This window comes from Mauremys mutica, chromosome 4 (assembly GCF_020497125.1).
Source record: "Mauremys mutica isolate MM-2020 ecotype Southern chromosome 4, ASM2049712v1, whole genome shotgun sequence".
Classification (NCBI taxonomy): domain Eukaryota; kingdom Metazoa; phylum Chordata; order Testudines; family Geoemydidae; genus Mauremys; species Mauremys mutica.
Window position 1 is genome coordinate 44,729,064 of NC_059075.1, and position 27,910 is coordinate 44,756,973.

Sequence of the window (27,910 nt, forward strand, 5' to 3'; positions counted from 1 at the left end):
AATATAAAGTGAGCACTGTATACTTTGTATTCTATGTTGTAATTGAAATCTATATATTTGAAAATGTAGAAAACATTCAAAATATTTTTAAAAATTCAACTGGTATTCTATTGTTTAACAGTGCAATTGAAAGTGTGATTAATCACGATTACTTTTTTTTTGTTAATTACATGAGTTAACTGTGATTAATTGACAGCCCTACTAAAGTTCTTACAGAATAACTATTTAGTTCACATTTAAGATGTGCAGACACATCTGTCTGTTATGGTCAAAATCTATTTGGTGTGACGGCGAGTGAGGCTACTGCCAAGCTGGGCTAGTGCTCCCTGATTCTCTAAACAGCTCCTCATTGGCCTCGGTAATTTATGTCCGCAGGCAATGGTAACAGTTACGGATAGCCAGAGCACAGATCACTCTGGCTGTACCCCCTCATGATGAGACTGAGAGGGAGTGGCATTGGAGCTAACTATGCCAGGTCTGTTCCTGCTGTAGACTCCCATATGCATAAGAAAGAATGTCTCTTTTTACTGCATCTCTTGCACTGGAGTATTGTATATGGATTGCTGGCTTCTCTATAGCCACTGGCCCCGGCACAGAGTAACGACTTTGAGTGCCAGCACCAGGCACTAGATATGTCCATTAGCTTGGATGGCATGTCAGCTGCCAAACATGTTTGTATTACAAAGATTTTATTGCACAACAACATTACAAAGTTTTAAAACACACTGACATTTTCTAAAATTGTTTTCTCTGTCTAAAATGTTGGGGAGTTGGGGAGAAGGGGTTATCATGTTTTAATAGGAACTAGTGATAGGATACCATACAAGAGACTTCATGTAAAGTAGGCTTATAAGTTTTTCTAAAAGAAAGAATACACATTTAAAAACAACGTACTAGAATATAAAAGCATTAAGGGGGAAAGGTAGTATTAATTAAAATGTAATTAAAATAAACACAGTACTATATCAAACGTGGCGACTACAACATGTAGCATAATTACTACTGGAAATTCTATTATTCCAGAAACTGAACTTAAAACCACAGCAAATTATGCAATACATACAACAGATTATACATATTATCATCTATAGATATTAATACGGAAACTCTAATAAAAATAGTAGTATGAATAACTACAGTAAGAGTGGTATGTATCTTCAAAAGGTAGCAATACACAGAAAACATTTAAAATGTTTACCTCATACGTAGGAAATAAGGTTTCCTTCATGAAAGATAGTGGAGCAGAAAATTTTGGTGGAGCTGGAGCCCAAAACATTTTTAGAGTTCCTGGATAAACAGAAACCTTCAAAACCAACAAACTGCAGTTAGCTACTAAAACCAAGCCAAACATTAAATGTCTTTATATTATTATGATCTGAATATAACTGTTTGGTGACAAAATGCCAAAGTCCACTTACTATGCTTTTGAGGAAAGCTGCAACCAGAATAATGAAATTTCAAGACATGAGACACACTTCTATGCCAAAATAAACTATTCAGTGTAGCTCTCTAAATTTTCTAATTCACTGTTAATTGGCATTTCTCAACCTAATGCTGGCATTGGCTATCATGCAGAAAAGTGAGGTCATTTTTGGCACTAGCAATGTGAAGGAACTACAAGTTTCTAACCTGTTTTACTAATCATTTAACAATTTAAAAAACCCCTAATACGCAAAATAAATATTTTTAATTGTAAATATTAAAAGTTTTCCTTCTTATTGCTAAATCAATAATAAAGTAGATAAGAAACCAACTAGCAGATTCTTATGGCTCACACACTGCCAATATTACAAATGATATCACTTTTCAGAAGATGGCAGGTTCCAGCATTTGGCTCAGACATGATCAATGTACTTAAAAACTTAGCTTTAGAAAACTTTAAAGTAGGTCTGTCGAAAAAAAATAATCACAATTAATTGCACTGTTAAACAATAGAATACCAATTGAAATTTATTAAATATTTTTGGATGTTTTTCTACATTTTCAAATATATTGATTTCTATTACAACATAGAATACAAAGTGTACTGTGCTCACTTTGTATTATTTTTATTACAAATATTTGCACTGTAAAAATGATAAACAAAAGAAACAGTATTTTTCAATTCACCTCATACAAGTACTGTAGTGCAATCTCTACCATGAAAGTGTAACTTACAAATGTAGATTTTTTTTGTTACATAACTGCACTCAAAACCAAAACAATGTAAAACTTTAGAGACTATACATCCACTCAGTCCTACTTCTTGTTCAGCCAGTCGCTAAGACAAACAAGTTTGTTTACATTTACGGGAGATACTGCTGTCTGCTTCTTATTTACATTACCTGGAAGTGAGAACAGGTGTTTGCATGGCACTTTTGAAGCTGGCATTGAAAGGTATTTACGTGCCAGATATGCTAAACGTTCGTATGCCCCTTCACACTCCAATCACCATTCTAGAGGACATGCTTCTATGCTGATGATGCTCGTTAAAAAAATAGAGCGTTAATTAAATTTGTGACTGAAGTCCTTGGGGGAGAAATGTATGTCTCTGGTTTTGTTTTACCCACATTCTGCCATATTTCATGTTATAGCAGTCTCGGATGATGACCCAGCACATGTTCGTCTGCTTTGGATTGTTATCGAGCAGAACCCGTCATCAGCATGGACACATCCTGTGGAATGGTGGTTGAAGCATGAAGGGACATATGAATTTTTAGTGTATCTAGCACGTAAGTATCTTGTAACGCCGGTTACAATAGCGCCATGCAAATCCCTGTTCTCACTTTCAGATGACATTGTAAACAAGAAGCGGGCAGCATTATCTCCTGCAAATGTAATCAAACTTCAGCCATTGGCTGAAGTAGGACTGGGTGGATTTGTAGGCGCTAAAGTTTTACATTGTTCTATTTTTGACTGCAGTTATTTTTTTGTACATAATTCTACATTTGTAAGTTCAACTTTCATGATAAAGATATTGCACTAAAGTACTTGTATTAGGTTAATTGAAATATACTATTTATTTTTATTTTTACAGTGCAAATATCTGTAATCACAAATAAATATAAAGTGAGCACTGTACACTTTGTATTCTGCGTTGTAACTGAAATCAATATATTTGTAAATATAGAAAACATCCAAAAATATTTAAATAAATGGTAGTCTATTATTGTTTAACAGTGCGATTAATCGAGATTCATATTTTTAATCATGCAATTAATCAAGATTAATATTTTAATCGCTTGACAGTGCCACTTTAAAGCAAACATTTTGGTTTATATATGGCCACAAATATTTCTTACCATCTTAAATATCTGTTGTTCAGTGCAACCAAAACCAGTGCAGTTTCCCTTTAAATAATAAGCTGGCAAATTTAAAACAGATATAAGGAATACTTTTTAGCAAAATGCACAAATACCATGTGGAATTCATTGCCTCATGATATAATTGAGGCCAACAGCTTAGGAGGATTTAAAAAAGGTTTAGAAAAATGTATGGATAACAATAATATCCAGAGTTATACTAGGATATTATATTTTTAAAATTAAGTGTTAGATAGGATACAAGTCCTCACACTTCAGAGCACAAGCCAACCTCTAATTATTGGGGGTTATAAAAAAGCCTCTTTGGGGGAAGTTTATCCCAAAATCTGCTATTCCAAGGACTCTTGCCCCTTCCTATGAAGCATCTGGTACTAGCCACTGACTGCAACAGAATGCTAGGACCACATCTGATCGAGTAGGGAAATTCCTATGTTCCCATGTAATAATATTTCACATAAAGAACTGGGGATGAGGGTGATTTATTACAGCATATAAAAGACTGCATATTACAACATATAAATGACACATAAAATGTGGCATTAGTGTGTGGCATTTAATTCCTGAATGACACACACTAACAAAATAAATTAGGAATTTGTTTTCAGGCTCTGTGTAATTATTTGTAAAACTGCACTAACAGTGTACATTTTTATCAAAATTAGTTCTTACTTTCTCTCCTAACAGTTCCAGTCGTGGCTTTTCAACATAATAGGCAGCTACTTTTTGCCATTCTGTTAGACTTTTTGATGTATGAGGAGGCAAAACATTAATTCCATCTTTCTGATTATCCTGGTATAGTTCTGAAACAGGAACTCCATAACAACAAATTCTAAAGCAGAATAAAACATGAATAAACTACTCAAATGTCAGTTACTTGAAATATTAAGAAAAATAATGTAATGTTAATTCAAATTTTAAATTAATTTTCCTTGTGATTAAACCAAAGGTGAAGGAATAAATAAAATAAAATAAAATTACTCAAGTTCTTTCTTTAGAAGGGGAGGAGTCAAGAATAAAATGGTCACCTGCCTTTGGGTAACTGGTGTTCTTCAAGATGTGTTGCACATGTCAATTCCACTATAGGCGTGTGTGCACTGTATGCATAGTTGTCAGAGAAATTTTTTCCTCAGTGGTATCCATTGGGGCATCTTGAACTCCCTCTGTTGCATACACTACTGCGTGCTGGTATAACAGAACAGAGCTGCCCCTAACCCCCCTCAGTTTCTTCGTACCAGGTGATTCTGATAGAGAGGGGAAGGAGGGCAGGTCATGGAATGGACATGTGCAAAACAACTCAAAGAACAACAGTTATAGAAAGGTAGGTAACAGTTTTTTCTTCGAGTGCTTGTACATGTCCATTTCACTGTAGGTGACTCACAAGCAGACAAATATGGAGGTGAGCTCAGAGTCTACCTGAATATTGATTGAAGGACAACCTGTCCAAAATTGATATTTTCTCTGGACTGATGGGAAATGATATAATGAGAAGCAAAAGCGTAAACTGATTACCAAGTTTCTGATTTACAAATAGCTATCATCAGTACTTGTGCCAAGAAAGCTACCGGAGTTGCCTGTGCTTTAGTAGAATGCATCAATATTCTAGCAACTGGTAGCATAAACAAATGAACAAAGGGATCCAGGATGAGATTCTCTAAGTGAAAACTTAACCCTGTCCATAACCGTAATGAACAGATGCATGGAGATTCTAAAGAACTTAATACTCTCCAGACAAAAAGCTAAAGCCCTTCTCACATTGAACAAATGAAATCTCTCCTCATCTCTATGCACATGGGGTATCAGGAAGAATGTAGGCAAAAAGACTGCCTGGTTAGCATGAAAATTAAAGACTACAGTAACTCCTTGCTTAACGTAGTTATGTTCCTGAAAAATGTGACTTTAAGCAAACCAATGTTAAGCAAATCCAATTTCCCCGTAAGAATTAATGTAAATGGGGGGCTTAGGTTCCAGGGAAATTTTTTTCACCAGACAAAAGACTATACTATATATATATATATATACACACACACACATACACACACAGTATAAGTTTTAAACAAACAATTTAATCAGTGATGATGATTGTGAAGCTTGGTTGAAGTGGTGAAGTCAGAGGGTGGGATATTTCCCAGGGAATGCCTTACTGCTAAATGATGAACTAGCAATCGGCTCAGACCTCAAGGGTTAACACATTGTTGTTAATGTAGCCTCGCACTCTACCAGGCAGCACGAATGGAGGGAGGGGAGACAGTATGGCAGACAGAGACACACATCATGTGAGAGGGAGATATGCATTGCCCCTTTAAGTATGCTGACCCCACTCTAAATACACTGCCTTTTTAAATAGATCAGCAAGTTGAGACAGCAGCTCCTGCCAGCAAGCTCCCTCCGTCTTGAGCCCTGTTGTGTCTCCCCTGCTCTCTGGAAATGGGGTAAGTGGGGTGCAGGAGCAGGGGGGAGGGGGAAACCCTGACAGTAACCCTCCACTTCCCCCCATTTCACAGCAAGCAGGAGGCTCCAAAGAGCAGCTCCAAGGCAGAGGGCAGGAACAGCACATGGCAGTGGGGGGAGGGACAGCTGAACTGCTGGCAACTGATAGCCTGCTGAGCGGCTGCCACACAGGGAACTTAGGGGAGTGTGAAGCTGATAGGGGGGCTGCCAGTCCACCCTGGTTCCAAGCCCCCACCAGCTAACCCGAACAGGCTGATCTTCCTGCAACCAGTGGACAAAGCAGGCGGCTGCCAAACAATCTGATCAAACTCTTTAGGAATCTGGTAGCAATAGGTTGGAGAAAAGAGATTTATTATCCACAGAGATGTGAAAGGCTGAGATAGCTGCCAGATGTACTCTTACAGAGCTAATCTCCAAACTTTGATGTTTTAGGTATAGATGAGAGTCCAGTATGAGGTTCAGGGGTGCATGCTCCGGGGATATGCCTTTCTGACAGGATGAAATGGAGAAGCACTTCCATTTACTAAGGTATATGCCCCTAGTTGCGGGTTTTCTGCTATTCAGTAACACTTCAGGGACATTCTTAGAACAGGATTCTCCAAAGCTGTGTTAACAATGCATTAGTAATGAATCATCCATGTTGTCAGATGGAGGGCTTGTAGGCTGGGATGGAGCAGGCAGCTGCGGTCCTGCAAAATCACATCTAGATCCAGTGGGAGAGACAGAGGCTTGACTGACAACATCAGTAGGGTCAAGAACCAGTATTGTCGAAGTCACGCTGGTGCTATAAGGATGAGATGAGCATGGTCTTGTTTGACTTTGAACAAATTCTGGACAGCAAGGGAATCAGAAGGAAGGCATACAGGAGGGGGTCTTTCCAGGGTAACCAAAAACACCTGGCAACAAACCTGGTCTGACACCTCCCGGGAACAAAACCAATGGCATTTTCTGTTGGACTTTGTTGCGAACAGATCCATCTGAGTAGTCCCCCAGAGCTAGAAGATGGATCTGGTGATATCAGGGCATAAAGACCACTCGTGATGATCAGAGAAGTCCTGCTCAATTAATCTATTAATGTATTCTGCTTCCCTGGAAGGTAAGCAGCCCTGAGATTAACTGAATTGGTTATACAAAAGTCCCAGAAGCAAATTGCCTCCTGGCATGACTGCACTCCCCTGACTATTTATGTAAATCATAATCACAGAGTTGTCTGTTAAAATTAACGAGTTCTTTCCTTCTATATATCAGAAGAAAGCTGAGCAGGCTAGTCGCACAACTCTTAACTCCCTGATACTTATATGAGCAATCAGATCCCAAGGCAACCAGAGACCTTGACCCAGAGGCTCACGTGAGCCCTGCAACCCAGAGCTGATGCATCTGTGACAAAAGTGAGGGCTGGTAGCAGGGGAATAAAAGGGACCTCCACACAGACTTTCAGAGGGTTCATCCACCAATCCAGAGACCACAAAACTGACACTGGCATATGAACCATCTAGTCCAAATGATGATTACTTGGGGTTTTCAACAACACTAGCCATGCATGCAGCTTTCTGAGATGCAGCCTGGTGTGTTAACCCACATAGGTACATCTTGACATGTGACCCAGGAGGCTGAGGCATCTGTGTGCCAATGCGAGAGCTAATGCTTTCAGTCAAAGCACCCCAACAGTCTTGTCTGGCAACAAGGAAAAGGACAGAACAGGATTCCAAGGTGGTAACTGCTCCATGACTTGTGATGAGGAAGCCACCTTTGTAACCTCAGTGCTCAGTACCGGAGAATGATACTCTTGGTGCTGATACCCCCAGAGAAAGCTCAATGACAAAAGATGATATGGTTGCGGGGAGGTTCTTGCAGGATCAGGGACACCCCACGGTGTCAAGAATGACTGCTGATATGGGCCTGGAACCGCACTTTGACTGGACCATTGCTGCATAGGAGGAGGAGACCAGTGCTTTGACTGTTGCATGATCCAAGGTCTGATGGAGGATATGCCCTCTGTCTTGGATGAGACACAGAGTAATGCACCTCTGAGTATGAAGAGGAAGAATCTGAAATGTCTGACACTGGGGGTGCAGAACCAGTTGGGACTGTGGATAGGTAGCCCAAGCTTGGAGATGATGGATGTGGTACTGAGGATATCATTGGAGGCTTGCCCTTTGACTGCACCAGCCTTTGTGGAAGCTTGGGGGGTAACAGTACTGTGAATTCCTGACATGGAGAGGAAGGTGACGCAGGCATCAGTACCGACTGTAAACCTTCTTGCACCTCCAGGGACACCACTACCAAAAGGCTAAGCAAGTCCCTTGTGATTGCTTATGCCTCTGGGATGGTTGGGAGCAGCAATGACTGATGGCTGTGCTGCAGAGATCTTTCAGGGGATGCCCTCAATGGACCTGGCACAGCTCTGGAGGTAGTGATTCCTTCTTCTTAGCTGAAGAGTGCTCCAGTGAGAGACTCTACTCTGACTGTGTCTTGAAGTCTCTACTTCTACTAGGCTTCGGCATCAACATCCCCATGTGAGGTACCAAGCCTGAGGAGGGTGTAAATCTTTTCTTCAGTACCAGCAAATGGGACTGAGGAGCTGCAGACACCTCCTGTGTGCTCCATACCGAGGCTGATGTACTTGGGGTTCTCTCTGCATGAGACAAGTCCGATGGGGGGCAAAGTGCTGCCTCCAAGAGCAACATTTGAGCCTCACCACTCTAACTCTCCTTGAGCGGTGCTTAAATCCCTTACAAATGTGACTTTTGTCACTTATGTGGGATTCTCCCAAACATTTCAAACAGGCAGTGTGTGGACCACTGACCAGCACAGGTTTAGCACAAGTGTGGCAGGATTTAAAACCTGGTAAATGCAGCATCATTTCAGTGCCGATCCCAATATCAAAAAACGAAAACTAGTCCAAAAACACCTACAACTAAAATCTATCACTAAAACTAACAAACTTAACTACTTCCTAACAATAAAAGAGAGTATATATACAAAAGAGTGAGGGAAGCTTATGACGACAAGTCTGAGATTACTCCGACAACCATCACTGGCAGTAAGACGGAACTGAGGGGGTTGGGGACAGCTCCATGCTCTTATACCAACATGCAGTGGTATACGGTGACAGGGGGCATTTGAGCCGCCCCAGTGGGTACTATTGAGGGGAAAAGTTCTGACAACTGTGCATGCCCACACCCAGTGGAAAGGACATGTGCAAACACTCAAAGAAGTGATTTCAGGAAAGCTTGTGAGAACAAACCCATGATGTACATTATGTGAAGACACAAGAGGGCCACACTAGTATTTCACATGCATGTTGGACCTACAGCCCTGAGCCTGCAAACACTTATGAATATGCTTAACTTTAAGCCTGTGAGTAGCCCCATTTATTTTAACAGAATTAAATTTAAGCATGTGTTTGCAGCACTGAGGCCTAACTAGTACATGCATAACTTTAAACATAAAGAGAAGTCCCACTGAAGTCAATGGAGTTACTCACATACTTTCCATTACATATTTAAGTTCAGAGTGCAGTAAAATCAACAGGAGGGCTTTCCATTGACCTCAATGGGTTTTGGATTATACCCTAAGTGATTATCCTGTCATTTGGATTCTGATTTTGGGAGGGGTTTTTTTATTTTTTATAAAATCCCCTACTGCAAATGCCACACAAATGGAATATCTCACTTTAGAAAGTGACATTCTCAAGTATTTAAGATAAGAAGTAAAAAGCCATGTGTCTTGATACATTTTGCACCTTTTATAATGTTTCAGATTAAAATTTACTAACCACTTCTTACATAATATATATACAACTGTCAGGTTGAATAACAATTTTTGCCATTCTCTACCTCTATTCACTTTGTGCCTGGTAGCTCTTCAATAACAGATTTAGAGTGGGGATGATGGGCTTGCCCAAAAAAACCTACTATTTTCATTCTTCCAGGTTTGATTAATATTTATCAGCTAAGTAGCTATTTTTAAAAGGCATTCGGCTTGATAAATGATAATTTATACTGATAGAGAATTTCTGCTTCATATTTTTAAATATATTAACTTAATAGAAAGTAAGGATTATATTTATATTTTTGTTTTAATTTATATTTTTGTCATGATTTCATAACACACTGAATACTCAACCTTTTGGTTATAATTAGTCTTTATGGAAATAATATAATTACAAAAATATATATAACTAAATGGAAATGATAAAACATAGTATATATATATAGAGAGAGAGAGAGAGAAGAGAGAATTTATTGCTTATCTATGTATACACAAAAATATATATTATGTTAGACTCTTGATCATTCTGACCTCATTAGTACATGCTCAGAGTGACATCTGCTGGCTTTATACAGTTTTGTTTTTTGAAAAGACTAAATCAGTGGTTTTCAACCTTATTTCATTTGCGGACTCCTAAAAAAATTCAAATGGAGGTGTGGAACCCTTTGGAAATCTTAGACATAGTCTGCAAACCCCCAGGGTCCATGGACCACAGGTTGAAAACCATTGTTCTATGCTAACAACAACCTTTCACGAACCCCTTAGACAGTCTGCGAACCCAGAGGGGTCCAGAGACCACAGATCGAAAACCACTAGACTAAACTAATAATGACATTTCTCTTTGTAGAGACATGGTGAATGAGGTAATATTTGTGTTAACTACTTATGCTAAACAATCTGTTCCACCTTGTATTTAGCTGTGCCACTCTGAGTACCTTTCCCAGACCTGAAGAAGAGCCATGTGCAGCTTGAAAGCTTGTCTCTGACCAACTGAAGTTGGTCCAATAAAAGATATTACCTTGCCCATCTTGTTGCTCTAAAATCATGGGGCCAACACAGCTACAACAACGTTTCTCTTTGAATTCATACAATTAAGTTTCTATTATTTCATCTCATATTTCTTTGTAATCTAACTAACATACAGTATAGTTGGCCTGATTCTCATTTACACTATATGTAATTTACTCCCATTTTAAGACCTCTTTACACTACCAGAGCAGTGTAAAGGGGCTTTAGCATACCTGAGTATCAGTTTAAAACAAAGTGCCTTCTAATTTGGAGTGATTAATTTTTGAAAGTATCAGAGGGGTAGCCGTGTTAGTCTGGATCTGTAAAAGCAGCAAAGAGTCCTGTGGCACCTTGTAGACTAACAGACGTATTGGAGCATGAGCTTTTGTGGGTGAATACATCCGACGAAGTGGGTCTTCACCCACGAAAGCTCATGCTCCAATACGTCTGTTAGCCTATAAGGTGCCACAGGACTCTTTGCTAATTTTTGAAAGGAGTCCTAAAAAAGTAGCTTTGGGGCAAAAGAAGCTGCAATCCTTACTTAGAGACTCAGAGAGAAAGGCTTTGGACCTGAAAGTAATGTGATCTTGAACAGTCTCTGAAATATATCTGAGATTTCTCTTTCTTCAAATAGAAGTCTTAACTAAAGATCTGTTACTTAACTTGATGGGGGTGGGGGGGGACTAGCCTTTCATCTGTTCAAGTTTCCTCTTTATTTCTAAGATTTTGCAGGTTCTGACTCCTGTTAAGAGTTTGTGTAGAATGAATATAAATTAAAATGATAAAAGATATAAAACACTCTTGAGTAAAACACACTTTTGACACCTGAGTTAAAAAGTAATTGAAATGAGCAACAAAAACTGCACTTTTGATCAAAGTGGTTTTCAGATTAAGAAGTCTATGTCAAACAATAAAAAGTTGATATAACCTGAAATGCCTTACAGACTTGACCTTCTGGGACAAAAACAAACTGAGGAAAGTGCTAGGTATTGTGTTTCTATATGCTGGCAAAAAAGTAAAATCTGCACTCCCAGAGAAGTACAGAAATTCCTGCTGAAAGGAGTTTTATAAAATACAATACTATATCTATGACATTTTTTACAATTCTTGTAGGATATTTTGCTGGAAATGGGGTGACAAAATACCTCTTTTAATGTTTAAATTGAACATATTGGTGCATAAGATAAACAGAAGAATGAAATAAGCATTACTATCTTAGGCAAACTTGAAGCTATAGTTTTCTTGATCAGTCCCACTATAAAATTCTATAATAGACCACTGCAGATTTCCTTGGTCTTTGTTACAAGCAAACAAATGTCAATCTAAGTACTTAAAACTAGCACCAACACATGAAGAGAACTAAACTATTGTTATTGTAAGTGCAGACATCAGTATAATTTGAATTTGACAGTCCATTGCACAGAAAAACACATTTACTCTAATTTCATTCTTTGTATTTGTAGAATTTGTCAAATGCAGGAGCTAGTCATGTCTCAGTAGTTCAGTGTGTGCAATTATATACTGAAAGAAGCCTTATCTAGTGTAGGACAAATTGTACCTATGAGATTGCAGGTTCACGTGACACGTAGATTTAAAAAGATTTAAAACCAGGCAACTTCAAAGCAGTAGGTGGTGCCACAAGATGGCAGTGCTCCAGAGGATTCAGTTTTCTATACTTCCTCAATTCAGCAAGGTCAGGCATATGCTTAAATATTTGAGCATGCAAGTAGTTCCATCAACATCAATGACATATAGATAAAACATAAACATAGAATACAAAATGGTCACTTCTATGCCTAGTAAATAAAAAAGTGAAAAACTGAGGCCATAACACAAATTGAGTCGCATGAAATCTAGAAAACTAGCCAACTATTGAAAATATTAAAATCATCAAAAGTTGTTCTAGATTCTTGCATCCAAGATACAAAAGCATCATATATTGATAAATATTTTTACTTAACATTCTCTGACTCATAAATCTTAAACTGTTGGGATCTTTCCAGAAGTCGCTTGAAAAGAAAATGAGGGGGAGGAAGAGTAATTATAGCTAATGGCTTTAGGAAACTCTGGCTTCTGCTTTTTAAGCTGCATGCCACATACACTGGGATAATGAGTCTTCTGAAACCAGCTACTGATGTGAAAGCCTTTCTATATAAAGCATTTTCAACTCCTTTGCTTTCTGTACAGAGGTCTCCACCTGTTACCAAAGAAACTCTATGAACTGGAATAGGTTTTTGAGATTTTTCTGAACCTCCCAGTGGAATGCAGACATTTGCACCCAAGTGCACCTGCTGGCATCAAACTGAATCAATAATTTTCTGTACTGTATCACCCCCATCAACGAGTGCCAATGTCCGGTGTCAGGCCAGGTCTACACCTTCATGAACTAGCTTTTTAGGCTCCTAGTGCTTGTTCTGAGGGACCTTAACCTGCCTTTTAGTCAGGAAGGGCTGCAGCTATGGAGTGGTAAACCCTTTACTCCAAATGAATCCTATAACTCAAATTTAGAGTTCTGAGGTGTAGTACCACATACTTAGCTGGCCTTTCCTTTGGCCATGGCCATTTTAATCACTATTCTTTCATGCAGAAGGTAGGACCCATAGCTGGCAGCATCCTCAGGGAAGATCCTTGGAGACAGTACAAGATGGCAGCTATAAATGCTTCACCAGCTGGCGCAACATACTTTGCAAAGTCACAGCAATCCTATTGCATGGTTCAGTTATCACTTGGCTACAATGCTTGTCGATTCCTGGCCCAGTGCTAACTGGGTCAGCCAACATAGCCAGCTTTTTAAAAAACTGGGGGAAAATCAGACCCTCTGTCACAGAGTTGCTATCCTCCTGCTTCTTTGCAGCAGAACTGTATTTGGCAACAGATTAGAACACCAGCTCATTAGAGTACAGCTAGCAAACGTCATCTCCCTGGTCACCACTCTGCTCCAATTTGGGTACTGATTATGATGCAATGATGGAAGATCTAGGAGAAATGAGCTCTTCAGTACACAAGGTACCAGCAGCACTGGTGACAAGGCCAATGCTCCATGTAGTGATGAATTAGCCACTGGGCCAACGGGGCCCATGCCCAGGGGGCCCAGCCACTTGGGGAACCCCAGGAAAATGGGCAGCCTGTGCCCTGCTCCGCCTGCCCAGTGCTCCTGCCAGGGAGTGGTCTCAAGGTGCGGAGGCTTGCCCTGCTCCACCCAGCACTCCTGCTGGAGAGCAGAGGAAGCCCCCACATCCCAACTCTGCTCCCTGGCAGGAGTGCCAGGCGGGTAAGCCCCCGCATCCTGACCCCACTCCCTGGCCGGAGCGCTGAGCGGGTGGTGCTGCCCCCATGCCTCATTTCCCCGGCAGGAGGGCCAGGCAGGGGAGGGGGGACTTCAGGCAGAAGGGGTGGGGCAGGGCCCCCACTTGCTCTGGCCCAAGGCCCCACAAACCCTTAATCTGTCTCCGTCTCCATGCATCAATTAAGCCATTAATTGGAGAAGGCCTTCTGATTATGGTCTGAAAGGAACTGACTGAATGGTTCCAAGGACAGAGTTTAGTTTATGGGTGTTATGCAGCCAACAGTAAGGAGCATGACTTGTCTTCCTAGCCATGACCCTTAGGGGTCAAAAAAAACCTTTAGAGGCTTGGGAAATTTCACCTGTCATGTGTTAGAGAGCTTACTTTACAGAAGGTTTTTCCTACTTCACCATTTACTTCACAAAGTTTCACCAGGTGGCATATTTCCAGGTATTTGATAGCCTGATAAATCCTAGCTGTCACCATTCAAAAACAAAGTCAGATATTTCACACTGTTAGGAATTTTTTATCTACTTTATGGAAATGATCGATTAGATTTGGAATGGGATGAACACATTCATTGGAGCAGATCCACATCTGGGAAAACAAACACAAAATCTCTATTTTGCTAATTTTACTCACTGAGCTTCTAAAACAACTTCACCCCTGGTGAATACCCAAATCGAAAGGAGCAATATTAGTCTACTGGGAGGAAAAGAAGTCTACATAGATCAAAATGAAAGAAAGGGCCTAACATAGTAGCAAAAATACTCAAGAAAAACTACTGTCATCTTGACAGCACAAGAGTTTGCATAGACTCACAGATTTTAAGGCTATAAGAGATCATTATGACCATCAAGTCTGACCTCTGGCATAATACAGGCCATAAAATGTCACCAAATGATTCTTGCATCAAGTCTATAATTTCTGGTTGAGCTCTAGCCTATATTTCAAAGATTTTCAGTCTTGATTTAAACACTTCAAGTGACAGAGAATCTCACATTCCTTTGTTTGCTAAATTAAAGGCTCTCTTTAGAAACCTTCTCCCCATGCAGGTACTTATAGACCTTGATCAAGCCACCTCTTAACTCTCTCTTGGATAAACAGAATGAACTGAGCTTTGTTAATTTCTCACTATAAGGCAAGAGGTTTTCCAGACCTGGAACCATTCTTATAGCTCTTTTCTGAGCCAATTTGTCAACATCCTTTTTAAAAAGTGTGGACACCAGAACGGACTGCAGTATTGCAGTAATAGTCTCTCTAATTCCATACACAGTGGTAATATCACCTCCCTACATCTATGCAATATCATCTTGCATATACATGAAGGATAATGTTTGCTGTCTTTGCCAGTGTATTCCTGTGGAGTTCATGTCCAGTTGATTATCTGCCATGACTATTAAATCCCTTTCAGAGTTATTGCTTTCCAAAATATAGTCCCCCGTCCTGCAAGCATGACCTATATGCTTTATTCCCAGCAGTATAACCTTACATGTGCCTGTATTTTTAAAGATGCATGTTGTTCAAGTGAGCCCAGCTTAGCAAGCAATCCAGATTGCTGTGTAGAACTGACCTGTCGTCATTATTTACCATTCTAACAAATGTTTGAGTCATTTGCAAACTTATCAGAAATGATCTTATATTTTTGTAAGTATGACTGGATCTGGGGATCTAAACAGCCCATACAAAGGAAACAGCCAGTCTGAAAATTGTGAAGGAATATCTGAAAGTATTAGATGTCCAATCCTAAATCTCCTGAGCATCAACAGAACAAAGTAAGTAAAAAATAAATACAGCAAAAATGTAACTAAAATAATCACTACACAATGAAGGTGAAAGATAATTCTCATTTATATTTAACTTTTTTTTTCAATTAAGAGAAAGGAACTGCAAAAACCTGTATGAAAATCTGAAAGAGATTTAGGAACTAATCTGAATGACACTGGAAAGACATAAATTAGTGTTATGACAACACTATAAAACATGAGTAGGCAGACAACAAAGCAGAGTACTGTTAACATTTCATCACTGTTCCTTGTAAAACAAATTATCTGTTGACAGATCATCCTGTTATTTGGTATGTTGTACTATCATTGTTAACTTAGATTTTTTAAAAATATTTTACATAACAGTCACTTCATTTTAAATAAATTACTCACAAATTAAAGGTTAAAATCCTGCAACACATTCTCCCATGAGTAGCCCTTATTCACGTAAGTAATCCTGTTGACTCACAATCTGTGCTTAACTTTATGTACATGCATTTTCCATTGAAATCAATGGAACTAATCAGATGCTTAAAGGTAGACAGAAATGTAAGTGCTTCCAGAATCAGGACTTGTGTGAGTAAGGTCTTCTCTGAGTAAGGGTTTGTGGGACTGAGCTTTGAAGTCCAAATTCGTATAGGCATGCATAATGTTAATAGGACTCCCTTATGTAGTCCTATTAACAACAATGGGACTGCTCAAGTTTGTAAATTTAAGCATGAGCATAAGCATTTGCAAGACTGAGGCCAAATCTGTGAAATGTTCACTGAAAAACAACTAAAAAATTGATTTGTTTTAATAAGTCAAATTCAAAACAATATCTTTAATGTTCTGAGCAATATGAATTCTAGGTGTCTGTGGTTTAAAGATTAATATAAACAAGAATATTGCAATATGTCTATAGTGCCAGCCTAATACAGAATCTATTAAGATATTTTGTTTCCAGAACATTTCTTTAATAATATTAAAATAATGAAGCCTTCAGAAAAGTTATTCTTTAACTAATATTCATTTAAACTAAATTATAATTACAAAGATAAAACTGAAAACAGATTATCGATTCATACCTATTTCTTTCTATTTGTTCTTCAAAAGTAATATTTTCTGAGCAGAGTGATGCTTCCTCCTGGTGGTCCAGATCCTTTGCAGTAAATAAAAGATAATGCCCTTTTCTGTCGAAAGTATGATATACTCTTGAAGCCAGCTGTAGATCAGCAGGCAATGCATAACTAGGAGAAGCAGTACACAGATGATGAATAACTGGATAATGTTGACCTCTGAGGGACAAAAAAAACAACAACAACTATTTTAGCATTTTCACAGTCTTCTGACATCTAGATTTCACATACACAGATTACTCTACTACTGCATTAGAATCACACAGACTGTATTTAAAGTTTTAATACCTATAATTATCAGAAATTATTGTACAACTAACAGAAAAGAAAAGAAGATGCTAAAATCCCTGACAACAGCTTTAAAGTAGAAAGTAATTACACAGGACAAAGTCATACTCTTCTGATTCAAGCACAACTTTCATGAGTTCACTGAGAGTTTCACTTGTGTAAGTACTTAGGATCAGACCCCTAAATTGTACACAAACTCATGAGTAAGACTGTGGGTGTGTACCCAGGGTGGGTAGACAAACACATGCTAGTTCTGCTGGAGCTAGAGTGCTAAAAGTAGCAGTGTAGCTGCAAGTAGCATGAGCAGCAACTTGGGCTAGCCACTCAAGGAGTCCAGGTGGGTTTGTCCTCAGGCAGCTACCCATTCTACCCACAGCCACACTACTACCTTGAGCAAAGCGAACATGTATCTGTCAACCTGGGAAGCATGCTCCTAGCTGCAGTGTAGATGAACCCTAACTCTTTTGACAGAGTTCCTTGAAAATAATGTTTATAAAGTTTTGGAGTTAATTATGTTAATGAGGTGCTATCTTCACTTGAACATTTTCCTAACTTCTTTCAGTTCATAAATCCAAAACAGTCTGTCACATAAACTATACATTCATTTTCATCTGTTGGCTCTGTAAGACCTGATGCCTTTGATTAACTTTGGAAAGTTAAAATTATTTACTTCCACTGTTTAAGATCCTGATCCAAAACCCCTTGAAGTCAATGAGATTCTTTCTACTAACTTAACTGGCAATGTATCAGGACCTAAAAGGCATGTCCATCCATTTTATGCGCTCCACAGAGTTAATAAATGTTCAGGATGCAGACAGCTATGATGCGGGGGGCGCTGGCAGGCAGGAAACTGGGGTGAATGAGGATGGTCTGGGAAGTAAAGAGGGTCTAAGTGATGATGCAGAGACTCCCACGTTTCCACGTTACATGCACCCCATCATCCTCCAGATGCAAAGAAGCCGTTACCATGAAGAAAGAAAATGGGTAGCAGAGACCCATGAGGGGGTTAATGGGGAAGAGGCATTTGGTCAGAGAGTGAGTGAGAGAAAGGGTGGATTTTAGAGAGGGTGGATTTTAGAAAGAAGCAGAATCCATCCCTGTGCAGGATACAAATTCTACCAAAGGTCCTTTCACTGAATTGTTCTTACATATATTGTCTTTTGTTTTCATTTTAGGATCTAAGGAAATTAACAGGCAAACAAAATTATTTTGTATTTACAAACTTAATTCCAGATTATCAATTACTTAAGGGAAACATCTGTATGAAAATGCTGGAAATTCAAAGTTAAAGTTACACCGAGTAACTTGCTTGATACCTCACAGGGCTACCCCTGGAGTCATGAACTTACACATCACCCTCTTGCTCAGGGCTGTGCCTAACTCCACAAACTAGAATATAATGTTTTTTACTTTATGAAGGGGAAAAGCAGCACTAATAACGACAACAAAATTAGAAAAATACAGAGGTTAGTATAACCCAGAGCCATATTTGTCATGTTCTAAAATACTATTTTATATTTACGTTATAAAAATATTACAAAAAGAATTAAAGCAAAGAGAAAAGATAAAGAAGCCATAGAAAACGAAGGCAAGGTGATATGCATAACATACAACAACACTCAGAAGAAAATAATACAACTCAAGAACCAGAAAATTGTTATCATACAGTTCAGCAATGACATCAATGGATTTTAAAGAAAACTGCAACACCCACTTAGTTTGTCAATACCTGAAAAACCTTAAACTACAGTTTAATTTTTATTTAGGAATATACTTCAATATGTTTTAATTAATTGTTATTTGAAAGAGAAACCACTCCTGGTGGGAAACCAAACTATTTATGTCTATTCTATGCAAAAAGGTTAGGTTTAACTAAAGAAGTGTTTTTTAAAATGATTTAGTTAAATTAATGCAAAACCTTGTGTGGACACTCTTTTGTCATTTTAAATCTGGTTCATACTGATTTAGCATGTGTCAGTAAATGTACAGGCACAAGTTAAACAAATATAGTTTTCAGCCAACACCCACAAAAGCATTTGGACCAGTTTAACTAAAATAATTTAAAAACTGATTTTAGTTAAACAAGTGCAACTTTTGTGATGTAGACAAGGCCTTAGTTCCCTCAACAATGCAAAATGCAACAATGCAAAATTTCACCAGATCCTACAACCCAAGGAAAAGCTCACTGAACTCAGTAGGACCTTTTCCTGCATAAAGAGTACAGAATCAAGCCTTTGGGATAAAATTTAAAAGGATAAAAAAGAAAGGAGTATCCATGAAAGAAGGGGATTCACAGGCATGGCACACATGAGATGAATGGGCTAGTCTGGATTAAAGGATACCCCCTGGAAACCCAAGCAGTGGAGGGGACATTTTCAGGACAAGATTTCATAAGTTTTGCAGCATAGTAGGATTGAAAGCAGAGTCAGCTTAGATTCAGGAGAGTGAAATTGCAGACCAATATTTTAATGAGACGCTTACACAGTGGTTTATTTTAGAGAAGAGAAGAAAGATTTGACACGGTATTTCTAAAAGGGGGAAATATTGTATATACTCCATAAATTTATGCAATAGCCTGGCTTATTTAAATCCAATCACTAAAACTACATTTTCCCCACAGTACAATTCACCTGCAAATTAAAAAAATAACTGAGAGACATAAGACATCTAAGGGCAAAGAGTTTCTTAAATTTTCTTTAAAATATAATCGTTTCAGTAATTTCTGTAAATAAAGAAAAGTGAAATAACTGAAAATTTGTCCCAGAATATTGATCAGAAATTCTCATTTACTTATTTAAAATAGATAAAAACAGTCTGAGTATAAATTTAATTGGGTCATGTTCTTACTCTTCTAGTACAGAAGTTCATCATTTCCCTAGATGGACAAGCTGGAAGTATAAGCAATAAAAACTAAAATATTTGGGGCATGTTGCAGGTAAAGGTGTGTTTTTACAGCACACAGTCTCCCTTAAGAAGACTATTTATCATTCTTTGAAAAAGAGGACATGAAAAAACAATACTATGTGTGTGGCCTACATTACCTTCATCTAATGCACTAAATAAAGTTTTTTTAGAAAATCATGCAGTTTCTGCACCATTGATAATCTGACAATAACTATTTATTGAAGGTAAAATACTCATTGTCTGCAGTCACTATTTGTTTTAATATATAATCTTGCTAACCAAATGATCTTTAAGCCATGTAGATAAGCAATGGCATGCAGAGGGTCACTTAAATACCAATTTGACTGTTTCATAAACTTAGGCATTCTTTTACCATGAGTCTAGTCTCAGCTACTTAATTGAAAGTAATATCCATTTACAAACTTTAGGCCTGCCATAAAAAGGCTCTCTTCTGTGTCCAGCAAACCTTTCAGGGCCTTAAGCCCAACAAAAGCTAATAATTAAAGCTTTTTTTTTTTCACCTCAATAAAGAGTGAAATGGAGGCACAACTTAAGGTATACCAAAACCAACCTGGCCATAAAGATCTAATTGACAGGGAAGATTGTAAAACCAGAGAATCTCACTTGTCATGAAGTGAACAGGATCAGACAAATTAGTGTATAAACTGTACTTCTTTCTATACCTGCACACGTGCTACAGAACGACATATGCCACCTATGACAACAGCAGGATAAATAGGAGCTGTCCTCAAATTACAGCTCTTCAACTAAAAACTGCTGAATAGAGCTGTACAAACATCTGATTTTTTGGTTCAGTAGCTGAACCAAAAAAAAACAAACAAAATAATTTTGTTTTGAGTCAACCCAAAACAAAAAAATTTGAGTGACCCAAAAAAGACTAAAAAAATTAATTTTGGGTTGAAATGACTGTTTAATTTAACTCAAAATAAATCATTTCATTTTGCTTCAGGGTGGTCGATTTTTTTTGCCTTTTTTAAATAATTAAAATGCAAGTAAAATCTGAAATGAAAAATAATTTCCAATCAAAATGTGAAGATGTGTTTAATTTAAAAAATATTGAAACAAAACATTTAGACTTTTTCTGAATTTGTGTTTAATATGGCAAATTTGACATGAATTAAAGAAAGTGTCAGTCAACCTGAATCTACATTTTTTAGCTAAAAATATTTCATCCAAAATATTTCACCCGCCTCTACTGCTGCACCTGAAATAATAAGCACTGACTGTAATACAAATACAAGTCAATGAATTCTTAGTACATAAGTAAAGAAGATGGCTAAAATCTGGAATTGTTTATATTACATTTGTGGTATTTTCCATAGTTTGTTTTTTAATATTTTAATTAGATTATGTTTAGGATTGTATGGACCAAGTTCTACCCCAGCATAAGTGCCTCCAACTCCTGCTGAGACAATGCCAGGGCTGAGTTTGGGCCTATATGTTTAAAAAGTTGTAACTAAAAGCTATTTTAAGAAGATGAACAGCAAATTCAAACTACAGTTGATTCTGAGCTACAAAGTTTGAATCTGAACTTCTCCAAAGTTCTGGATGTTCAGATCCAGGGTTTAGAAAATGGCCCTATGCCTACTTTAAACATGTACTATACTAATTTTTTCCAACAGTGTTTAAAATAACTGCAAAAATATTTTCCATAACATTCACTTCAATAGCAATGAAATGTTCTAAAAGGTACTTGATCTCTGGAGTCCATGTGGACAGCGAAGACAGTGATTGCGGTTGCTGAGGATCTTCTTCTGATGGCTTTTGCTGAACTTCAAATGGTTTAGCCTTTATGATTGCTTCTCCTTTCACCTGTAGTATGTCTGCGGCTACAGCCTAAAAAGCAATAAAACTGAAGGGTAAAAACCGTATTATAAAAAACTAAATATTATATGGATTTTTTTTATCCATGTTGAAGTAGTATAAATTAGAGCAGCCATAGTGACTGCTGTAACTTACTCCATTTGTTACATCAGCTCCAGGGGAAATCCAGAATCTGGGAGGCACAAATTTGCCATGCTCCTCCCCAGGCTTTACTTTCTGAGGGTATGTCTACACTGAGGGCTGGTCTACACTACGCAGCTAGGTCAACATAAGCTACCTTATGTCAGTGTCTTCACTACAGTCTTCCTCCCACCAATGTAAGTACACTGACTCCACCTTCACAAAAGGCATAAGACTTATGTTGGTGTACTTAGGGAGATGCAGTGTCTACAGACACTGCATCCATTACATCAGCTATCTTTTCAGTTTCACGGTGGGGAACAGGGAGGAGAGAAACCCCAGGCAGCTTCCCTCTTGCTCCTGGCGGGAAATGAAGGGATGAGAAACCCAGGGTGGTTTCCCCAGCTCCCTACCAGGAACAGGGAGTAATGTGGTGGGGAACCTGCCAGGAGCCCGGGAGCCTGTGGAGCAGCCAGGCTTCTGTCAGGGAGCTGCCATCAGAGCTGAGAAACCCGTCTCTCAGCTCCGCACACTGCCCCTCTTAGGTCATTGGAAGCGCTCTTGGGAGGACACGCACTACCAACCCAAGGAGGGTAGTATGGACATGCACCGCCACAGTAATTACATAGTCAACCTAATTTAGGTTGACTTAGGTTTGTAGCACAGACATACTCTGAGATTGGAAGTGTGCTTCCCGACATGGGTAGACAAACCTGCTAGCTCTGCTCGAGGTAGAGCACTACAAACAGCGGAATATCTGGGGATTACATAGAGTACGTATCCAAGGGGTCCAGGCAGGTTTGTACTCAGTAGTCTGTCCCCAGCTGCCTCAGCTATGCTGGCTATGCTGCTATTTTCAGCACAATAGCCCAAGCAGAACTAGCACATGCCAGTCTACTCACATGGGAAGCATGCTCACAGCTGCAATGTAGACATAACCAGAGAGGCACAACACAATCCACCTCTAAGACTATAATTAATTAGATATACAAATGTTACCTCTAAAGGCGATGTTATAGTTGTCTGTGATTCTTGTCTTCTCTCTGCATCCTCTGAAATTTTAGGCACTGGAAAAGCTGGTTCATATAAGCGTGAAATGTCTGAAGAAGAGAACTTTAATTTATATTCCTCAGTTTCTACAGAACTAGGCATATCCTCTGAAAGTGTATGTGAAGTTCCTGGTGCCTCAAAAGGAGTTGTTCCACTAAGTGATTCTTTGGTCTAAGAGGAGAAAAAAAGTTAAAAATTTGGTTTTTTGTAGACATGACATGTTAATACTTCTAATATGACTTTTCTGAAATATAGAACGTAAACACAAAATCATCAAAAGATCATTAAAATCCTAAAATTAATTTTCAGAACAGTTCAAGGTATTTTAGCCATGAACATAGCTATGATATCATGATGATTTTTTATGTACACAAGTAGAGAATTGGCGGGTTTAGGCTAAAAGTTCATGACTTCTCAGGAGTCTTCTTTTAAAGAGCTAGATCCTTCAGAACAATTATTTTAAGAATCCATGTTCTTGTGCTGTTTTCCCACATTGCCCCTCACTATATGCTGACAGCTGAAGAAAAGTTGTGAAAGTCCTTACTAAAGCATTGATTAATGGTACTACAGACAATCAGGATTCTACTAAACTTCACTTAGATGCTTGCCCATGAAATGGAGGAGAGTGTAGAGAGGTAGTAGAGCCAAGAAACTGAAGAATGAAAGGAAAGAGGTAGCTAGTAAAACAGAGAAGAGAGGAACAATATCAAAATGGAGGAGGGGAAGAAAAAGACTCAAAAACCTTACTAAGGATCCAAAAACTCATCTCCTCACTTATGTCCCTAGGACTTTCACAGGTGATCTTTGGTCCATCCACACAGCTAGTTACCCCTGAGACCTGATCTTTGGCCTAGATGTCAAGATAGAAGACATAAAAACTCAGTCACTGTCTTGGACAGACCATCACCTCATTAAAGCACTGGTCAGAGATCTTTCAGTGCCCAGGCAACCAGAAAGAGCACTTATCCTGATTCAGCCATGGATTCCAACAAATTACAAAACCTGCTAAGGGATGACAGCACTCCAGCCATAAGATCAGGAGCTGATGACCTGGTGAATCACTGCCATTCTACACTAGCCTCAACAACTAACATGTCTGCCTGCAAATGGCACCTTTCTTCCCATCACTCACAGATCTCCTTGGTTTTCTGAGACCCTGCACCAGCTGAAGAGAGAAGAGCAGAAACTCAAGTGCTAATGGTGGGGGAGAAAGGCTGATTCTGACAAGATGAAATGCAATAATTCCTCAAAGCTGAGGCTGTATAACAGGCCAAAAGAACTTTTCTTTCAGCCTGCACTGAGGCTGCCAAATCCTGTCCCAAGGGGCTACCAAGGGTGGTAAAGTGCTTTATCAATCCTGAATGCCCACAACCTGCATTAGAGCTGGGCATCAAGCACCACAAAGAGCTATCATCTTGCTTCTCTGAAAAGATTAGACAAATTCAGGAAGCCTCCTCAAACAGCCTGGATCCATGCTGCCTATACCCACTATCCAACAGCCCACCTGCATTCCCAGAGTTCAGAACATTCCCTCATCAAGGAGTTCTGGACACCCTAAAGGAGTCTCAACCCAAAACTTGGGAATCTGACCCATGCCCTTCCTGGCTTGTGAAAGAGAATCATAAACAACCGTTACCACTCCTGACTGAAATAGATAATAATCATTCAGAGAAGAATATAAGAATGGCCATACTGAGTCCAACAAATTGTCCATCTGGCCCAGTATCCTGTCTTCCAACAGTGACCAGATGCTTCACAGGGAATGAACAGAACAGAGCAATTTATCAAGCGATCCATTCCATCGTCCAGTCCCAGCTTCTGGCAGTTGGAGGTTTAGGAACACTCAGAGCATGGGGTTGCATCCCTGAACATCTAGGCTAAAAGCCATTGATGGACCTATCCTCCAGGAACTTATCTAATTCTTTTTTTAACCCAGTTATACTTTTGGCCTTCACAACATCCCCTGGCAATGAGTTCCATGGGTTGACTGTGTGTTGTGTGAAAAAATACCTCCTTATACTAGTTGTAAACCTGCTGCCTATTAATTTCATTGGGTCACCCCTGGTTTTCGTGTTATGCGAAGGGGTAAATAACACTTCCCTGTTCACTTTCTCCACACCATTCATGATTTTAGAGGCCTCTATCATATCTCCCCTTAGTAGTCTCTTTTCTAAGCATAACAGTGCTAGTCTTTTAATCTCCACTCATAAGGAAGCTGTTCCATACCCTTAATCATTTTTGTTGCCTTTTTCTGTACTTTTTACTTTGCCAAGGGCTCTGTTCCTCTCCCTCCCCCACAGCAGGGCCCACCATTCTCTACACCATACCAAGGGTACAGTCCCTCCCCCACCATTTCCCCCTTCCCTCACACCAAGGTCCCCACTTATCTGCACTGTGCTAAGGGCTTTGTGTCTCTCTCGTCTCTTTGCCCCCGAAGTACCTTTCATTCCCCTAGACTGGGAGGGGTGGATGCCAGGAGGTGCTCTCGCCCCACACCTGGTACAGGCTTTAAGAAGGCAGGACATTACAAAGCAAGGAAGAAAGATTTCTCTCTCTTCTCTCTCTGGCTGCCCCTACTGGCTGAATACCTGCTCAAAAGCTCCAAGCAGAGAGAGTAACTGTTTCTCTTTTGTCATTCAGGGTGTCAACATGTTGAACTCTATTAGCAAAATGATCAGAGATACTGTTAAACAGACGATAGCAACTACAAGTGTCCTCCATTTTTCTTCTTCCAGTGTTCTGATTGCACCTAGAATCACCAGGGTTCTGGCTACAGATGCCTAGAACATGCCCTGAAATTAGGAAAATGATCAGGTTTGGAATTCAAAAGTTATTGTGTCACAGATAGACAGAGAAATGTCATCAAAATGAACACAAGGCCTTCACAAGCGCAAGCAAAAATGGGTACCGGTTATATGGGCCTTTGGGCCAAGGCCCCACCAATATCCTGGGAGTGGATTGGAGCTGGCACCACTCAGAGGAAAAAGGCCCATACCAGAGCTCAAGCTGTGTAACAGCGTTCCAGCACTTTTTGGGGGGAGCCAGAACATAGCCTGGTACTTCTGACTCAGCTCACTGCTCCAGAAGTAGAGAAGGTGGCTCGTTTAATGAGCTGCCCTCACTCACAAGAACATAAGCGCTGGTCAGACCAAAGGTCCATCTAGCCCAGTATCCTGTCTTCTGATAGTGGCCAATGCCAGGTGCCCCAGAGGGAATGAACAGAACAGGTAATCATCAAATGATCCATCCACTGTCACCGATTCCCAGCTTCTGGCAAACAAAGTCTGGGGACACCATCCCTGCCCATGCTGGCTAATAGCCATTGATGGACCTATACTCCATGAATTTATCTAGTTCTTTTTTGAACCCTGTTATAGTCTTGACCTTCACACCATCCTCAGGCAAAGAGTTCCACAGGTTGACTGTGCAGTGTGTAAAGAAATATTTCCTTTTGTTTGTTTTAATCTTGCTGCCTATTAATTTCATTGGGTGACCTCTAGTTCCTGTGTTATGAGAAGTAACTAAAATTTCCTTATTTACTTTCTCCATACCAGTCATGATTTTATAAACCTCTATCATATCCACTCCTAATCGTCTCTTTTTCAAGCTGAAAAGTCCCAATCTTATTAATCTCTCCTCATACGGAAACCATTTCATACCCCTAATCATTTTGATTGCCCTTTTCTGAACCTTTTCAATTCCAATATACCTATTTTGAGATGAGGCAACCACACCTGCAGGCAGTATTCAAGATATAGGCGTACAATGGATTTATATAGAGTCAATATGATATTTTCTGTCTTATTATCTATCCCTTTCTTAATGATTCCCAACATTCTGTTTGCTTTTTTGACTGCCACTGCACATTGAGTGGATTTTTCAGAGAACTATCCACAATGACTCCAAGATCTCTTTCTTGAGTGGTAACAGCTAAATTAGACCCCATCATTTTATATGTATAGTTGGGTTATGTTTTCCAATGTGCATTACTTTGCATATATCAACATTAAATTTTATCTGCCATTTTGTTGCCCAGTCACCCAGTTTTGTGAGCTCCATTTGTAGCCCTTTGCAGTCTTCTTTGAACTTAACTATCTTGAGCAGTTTTGTATCATCTGCAAATTTTGCCACCTCACTGTTTACACCTTTTTCCAGATCATTTATGAATAAGTTGAATAGGACTGGTCCCAGTACATATCCCTGGAGGCACCATGGTTTACCTCTCTCCATTCTAAAAACTGACCATTTATTCCTACCCTTTGCTTCCTATCTTTCCTTCCCTCTTATCCCATGACAGCTTATTTTGATTAAAAGCCTTTGGTGAGGATCCTTGTCAAAGGCTTTCTGAAAATCTAAGTACACTATATCCCCTGGGTCCCCCTTGTCCACATGCCTGTTGACCCCCTCAAAGAATTCTAGTAGATTAGTGAGGCATGATTTCCCATTACAAAAAATGTTTACTCTTCCCCAACAAATTATGTTAATCTTTGTGTCTGACAATTCTGTTCTTTACTATAGTTTCAACCAGCTTGTCCAGTACTGACGTCAGGCTTACTGGCCTGTAATTGCTGAGCAGGGAGCCAAATCCTGAGGACGCTCTTGAGTTGCCCTGGAGATTGCCCAGGTGACTGAGCTGCCATCTCTCCTTCTGGAGTGGGAAGCCAGGTCTGGGAGCTCCCCAGGAGTCTTCCCAGGTTACCAAGCCACCATCCTTCCACTTAGGAAGGAACTATCAGTTGTACACATACAAAATGGGAAATGACTGCCTAGGAAGGAGTACTCTGGTGAGGGATCTAGGGGTCATAGTGGACCACAAGCTAAATATGAGTCAGAAGTGTAAAACTGTTGCAAAAAAAGCAAACATTATTCTGGGCTGTATTCGCAGCAGTGTTGTAGGCAAGATACAAGAAGTAATTCTTCCACTTTATTCTGCACTGATTAGGTCTCAGATGAACTATTGTGTCCAGTTCTGGGTGCCACTTTTCAGGAAAGATTTGGACAAA

The 27,910-nt window shown here is 39.3% G+C and overlaps 1 protein-coding gene across 3 annotated transcripts in view; it reads right to left on the reverse strand.

The window, feature by feature from the left end:
- The window catches only part of TTC6 (tetratricopeptide repeat domain 6), a 154,218-nt gene that overhangs the window by 99,331 nt on the left and 26,977 nt on the right, over positions 1 to 27,910 (reverse strand). For all 3 annotated transcript variants that reach the window (XM_045015740.1, XM_045015739.1, XR_006579141.1), the window contains exons 4-8: positions 22,857 to 23,078; positions 21,607 to 21,749; positions 16,650 to 16,859; positions 3,972 to 4,131; positions 1,199 to 1,303 (exon numbers count right to left, since the gene is read on the reverse strand). In XM_045015740.1, coding sequence (XP_044871675.1) covers positions 1,199 to 1,303; positions 3,972 to 4,131; positions 16,650 to 16,859; positions 21,607 to 21,749; positions 22,857 to 23,078 — 840 coding nt within the window. The remainder of the gene's footprint in view (positions 1 to 1,198; positions 1,304 to 3,971; positions 4,132 to 16,649; positions 16,860 to 21,606; positions 21,750 to 22,856; positions 23,079 to 27,910) is intronic.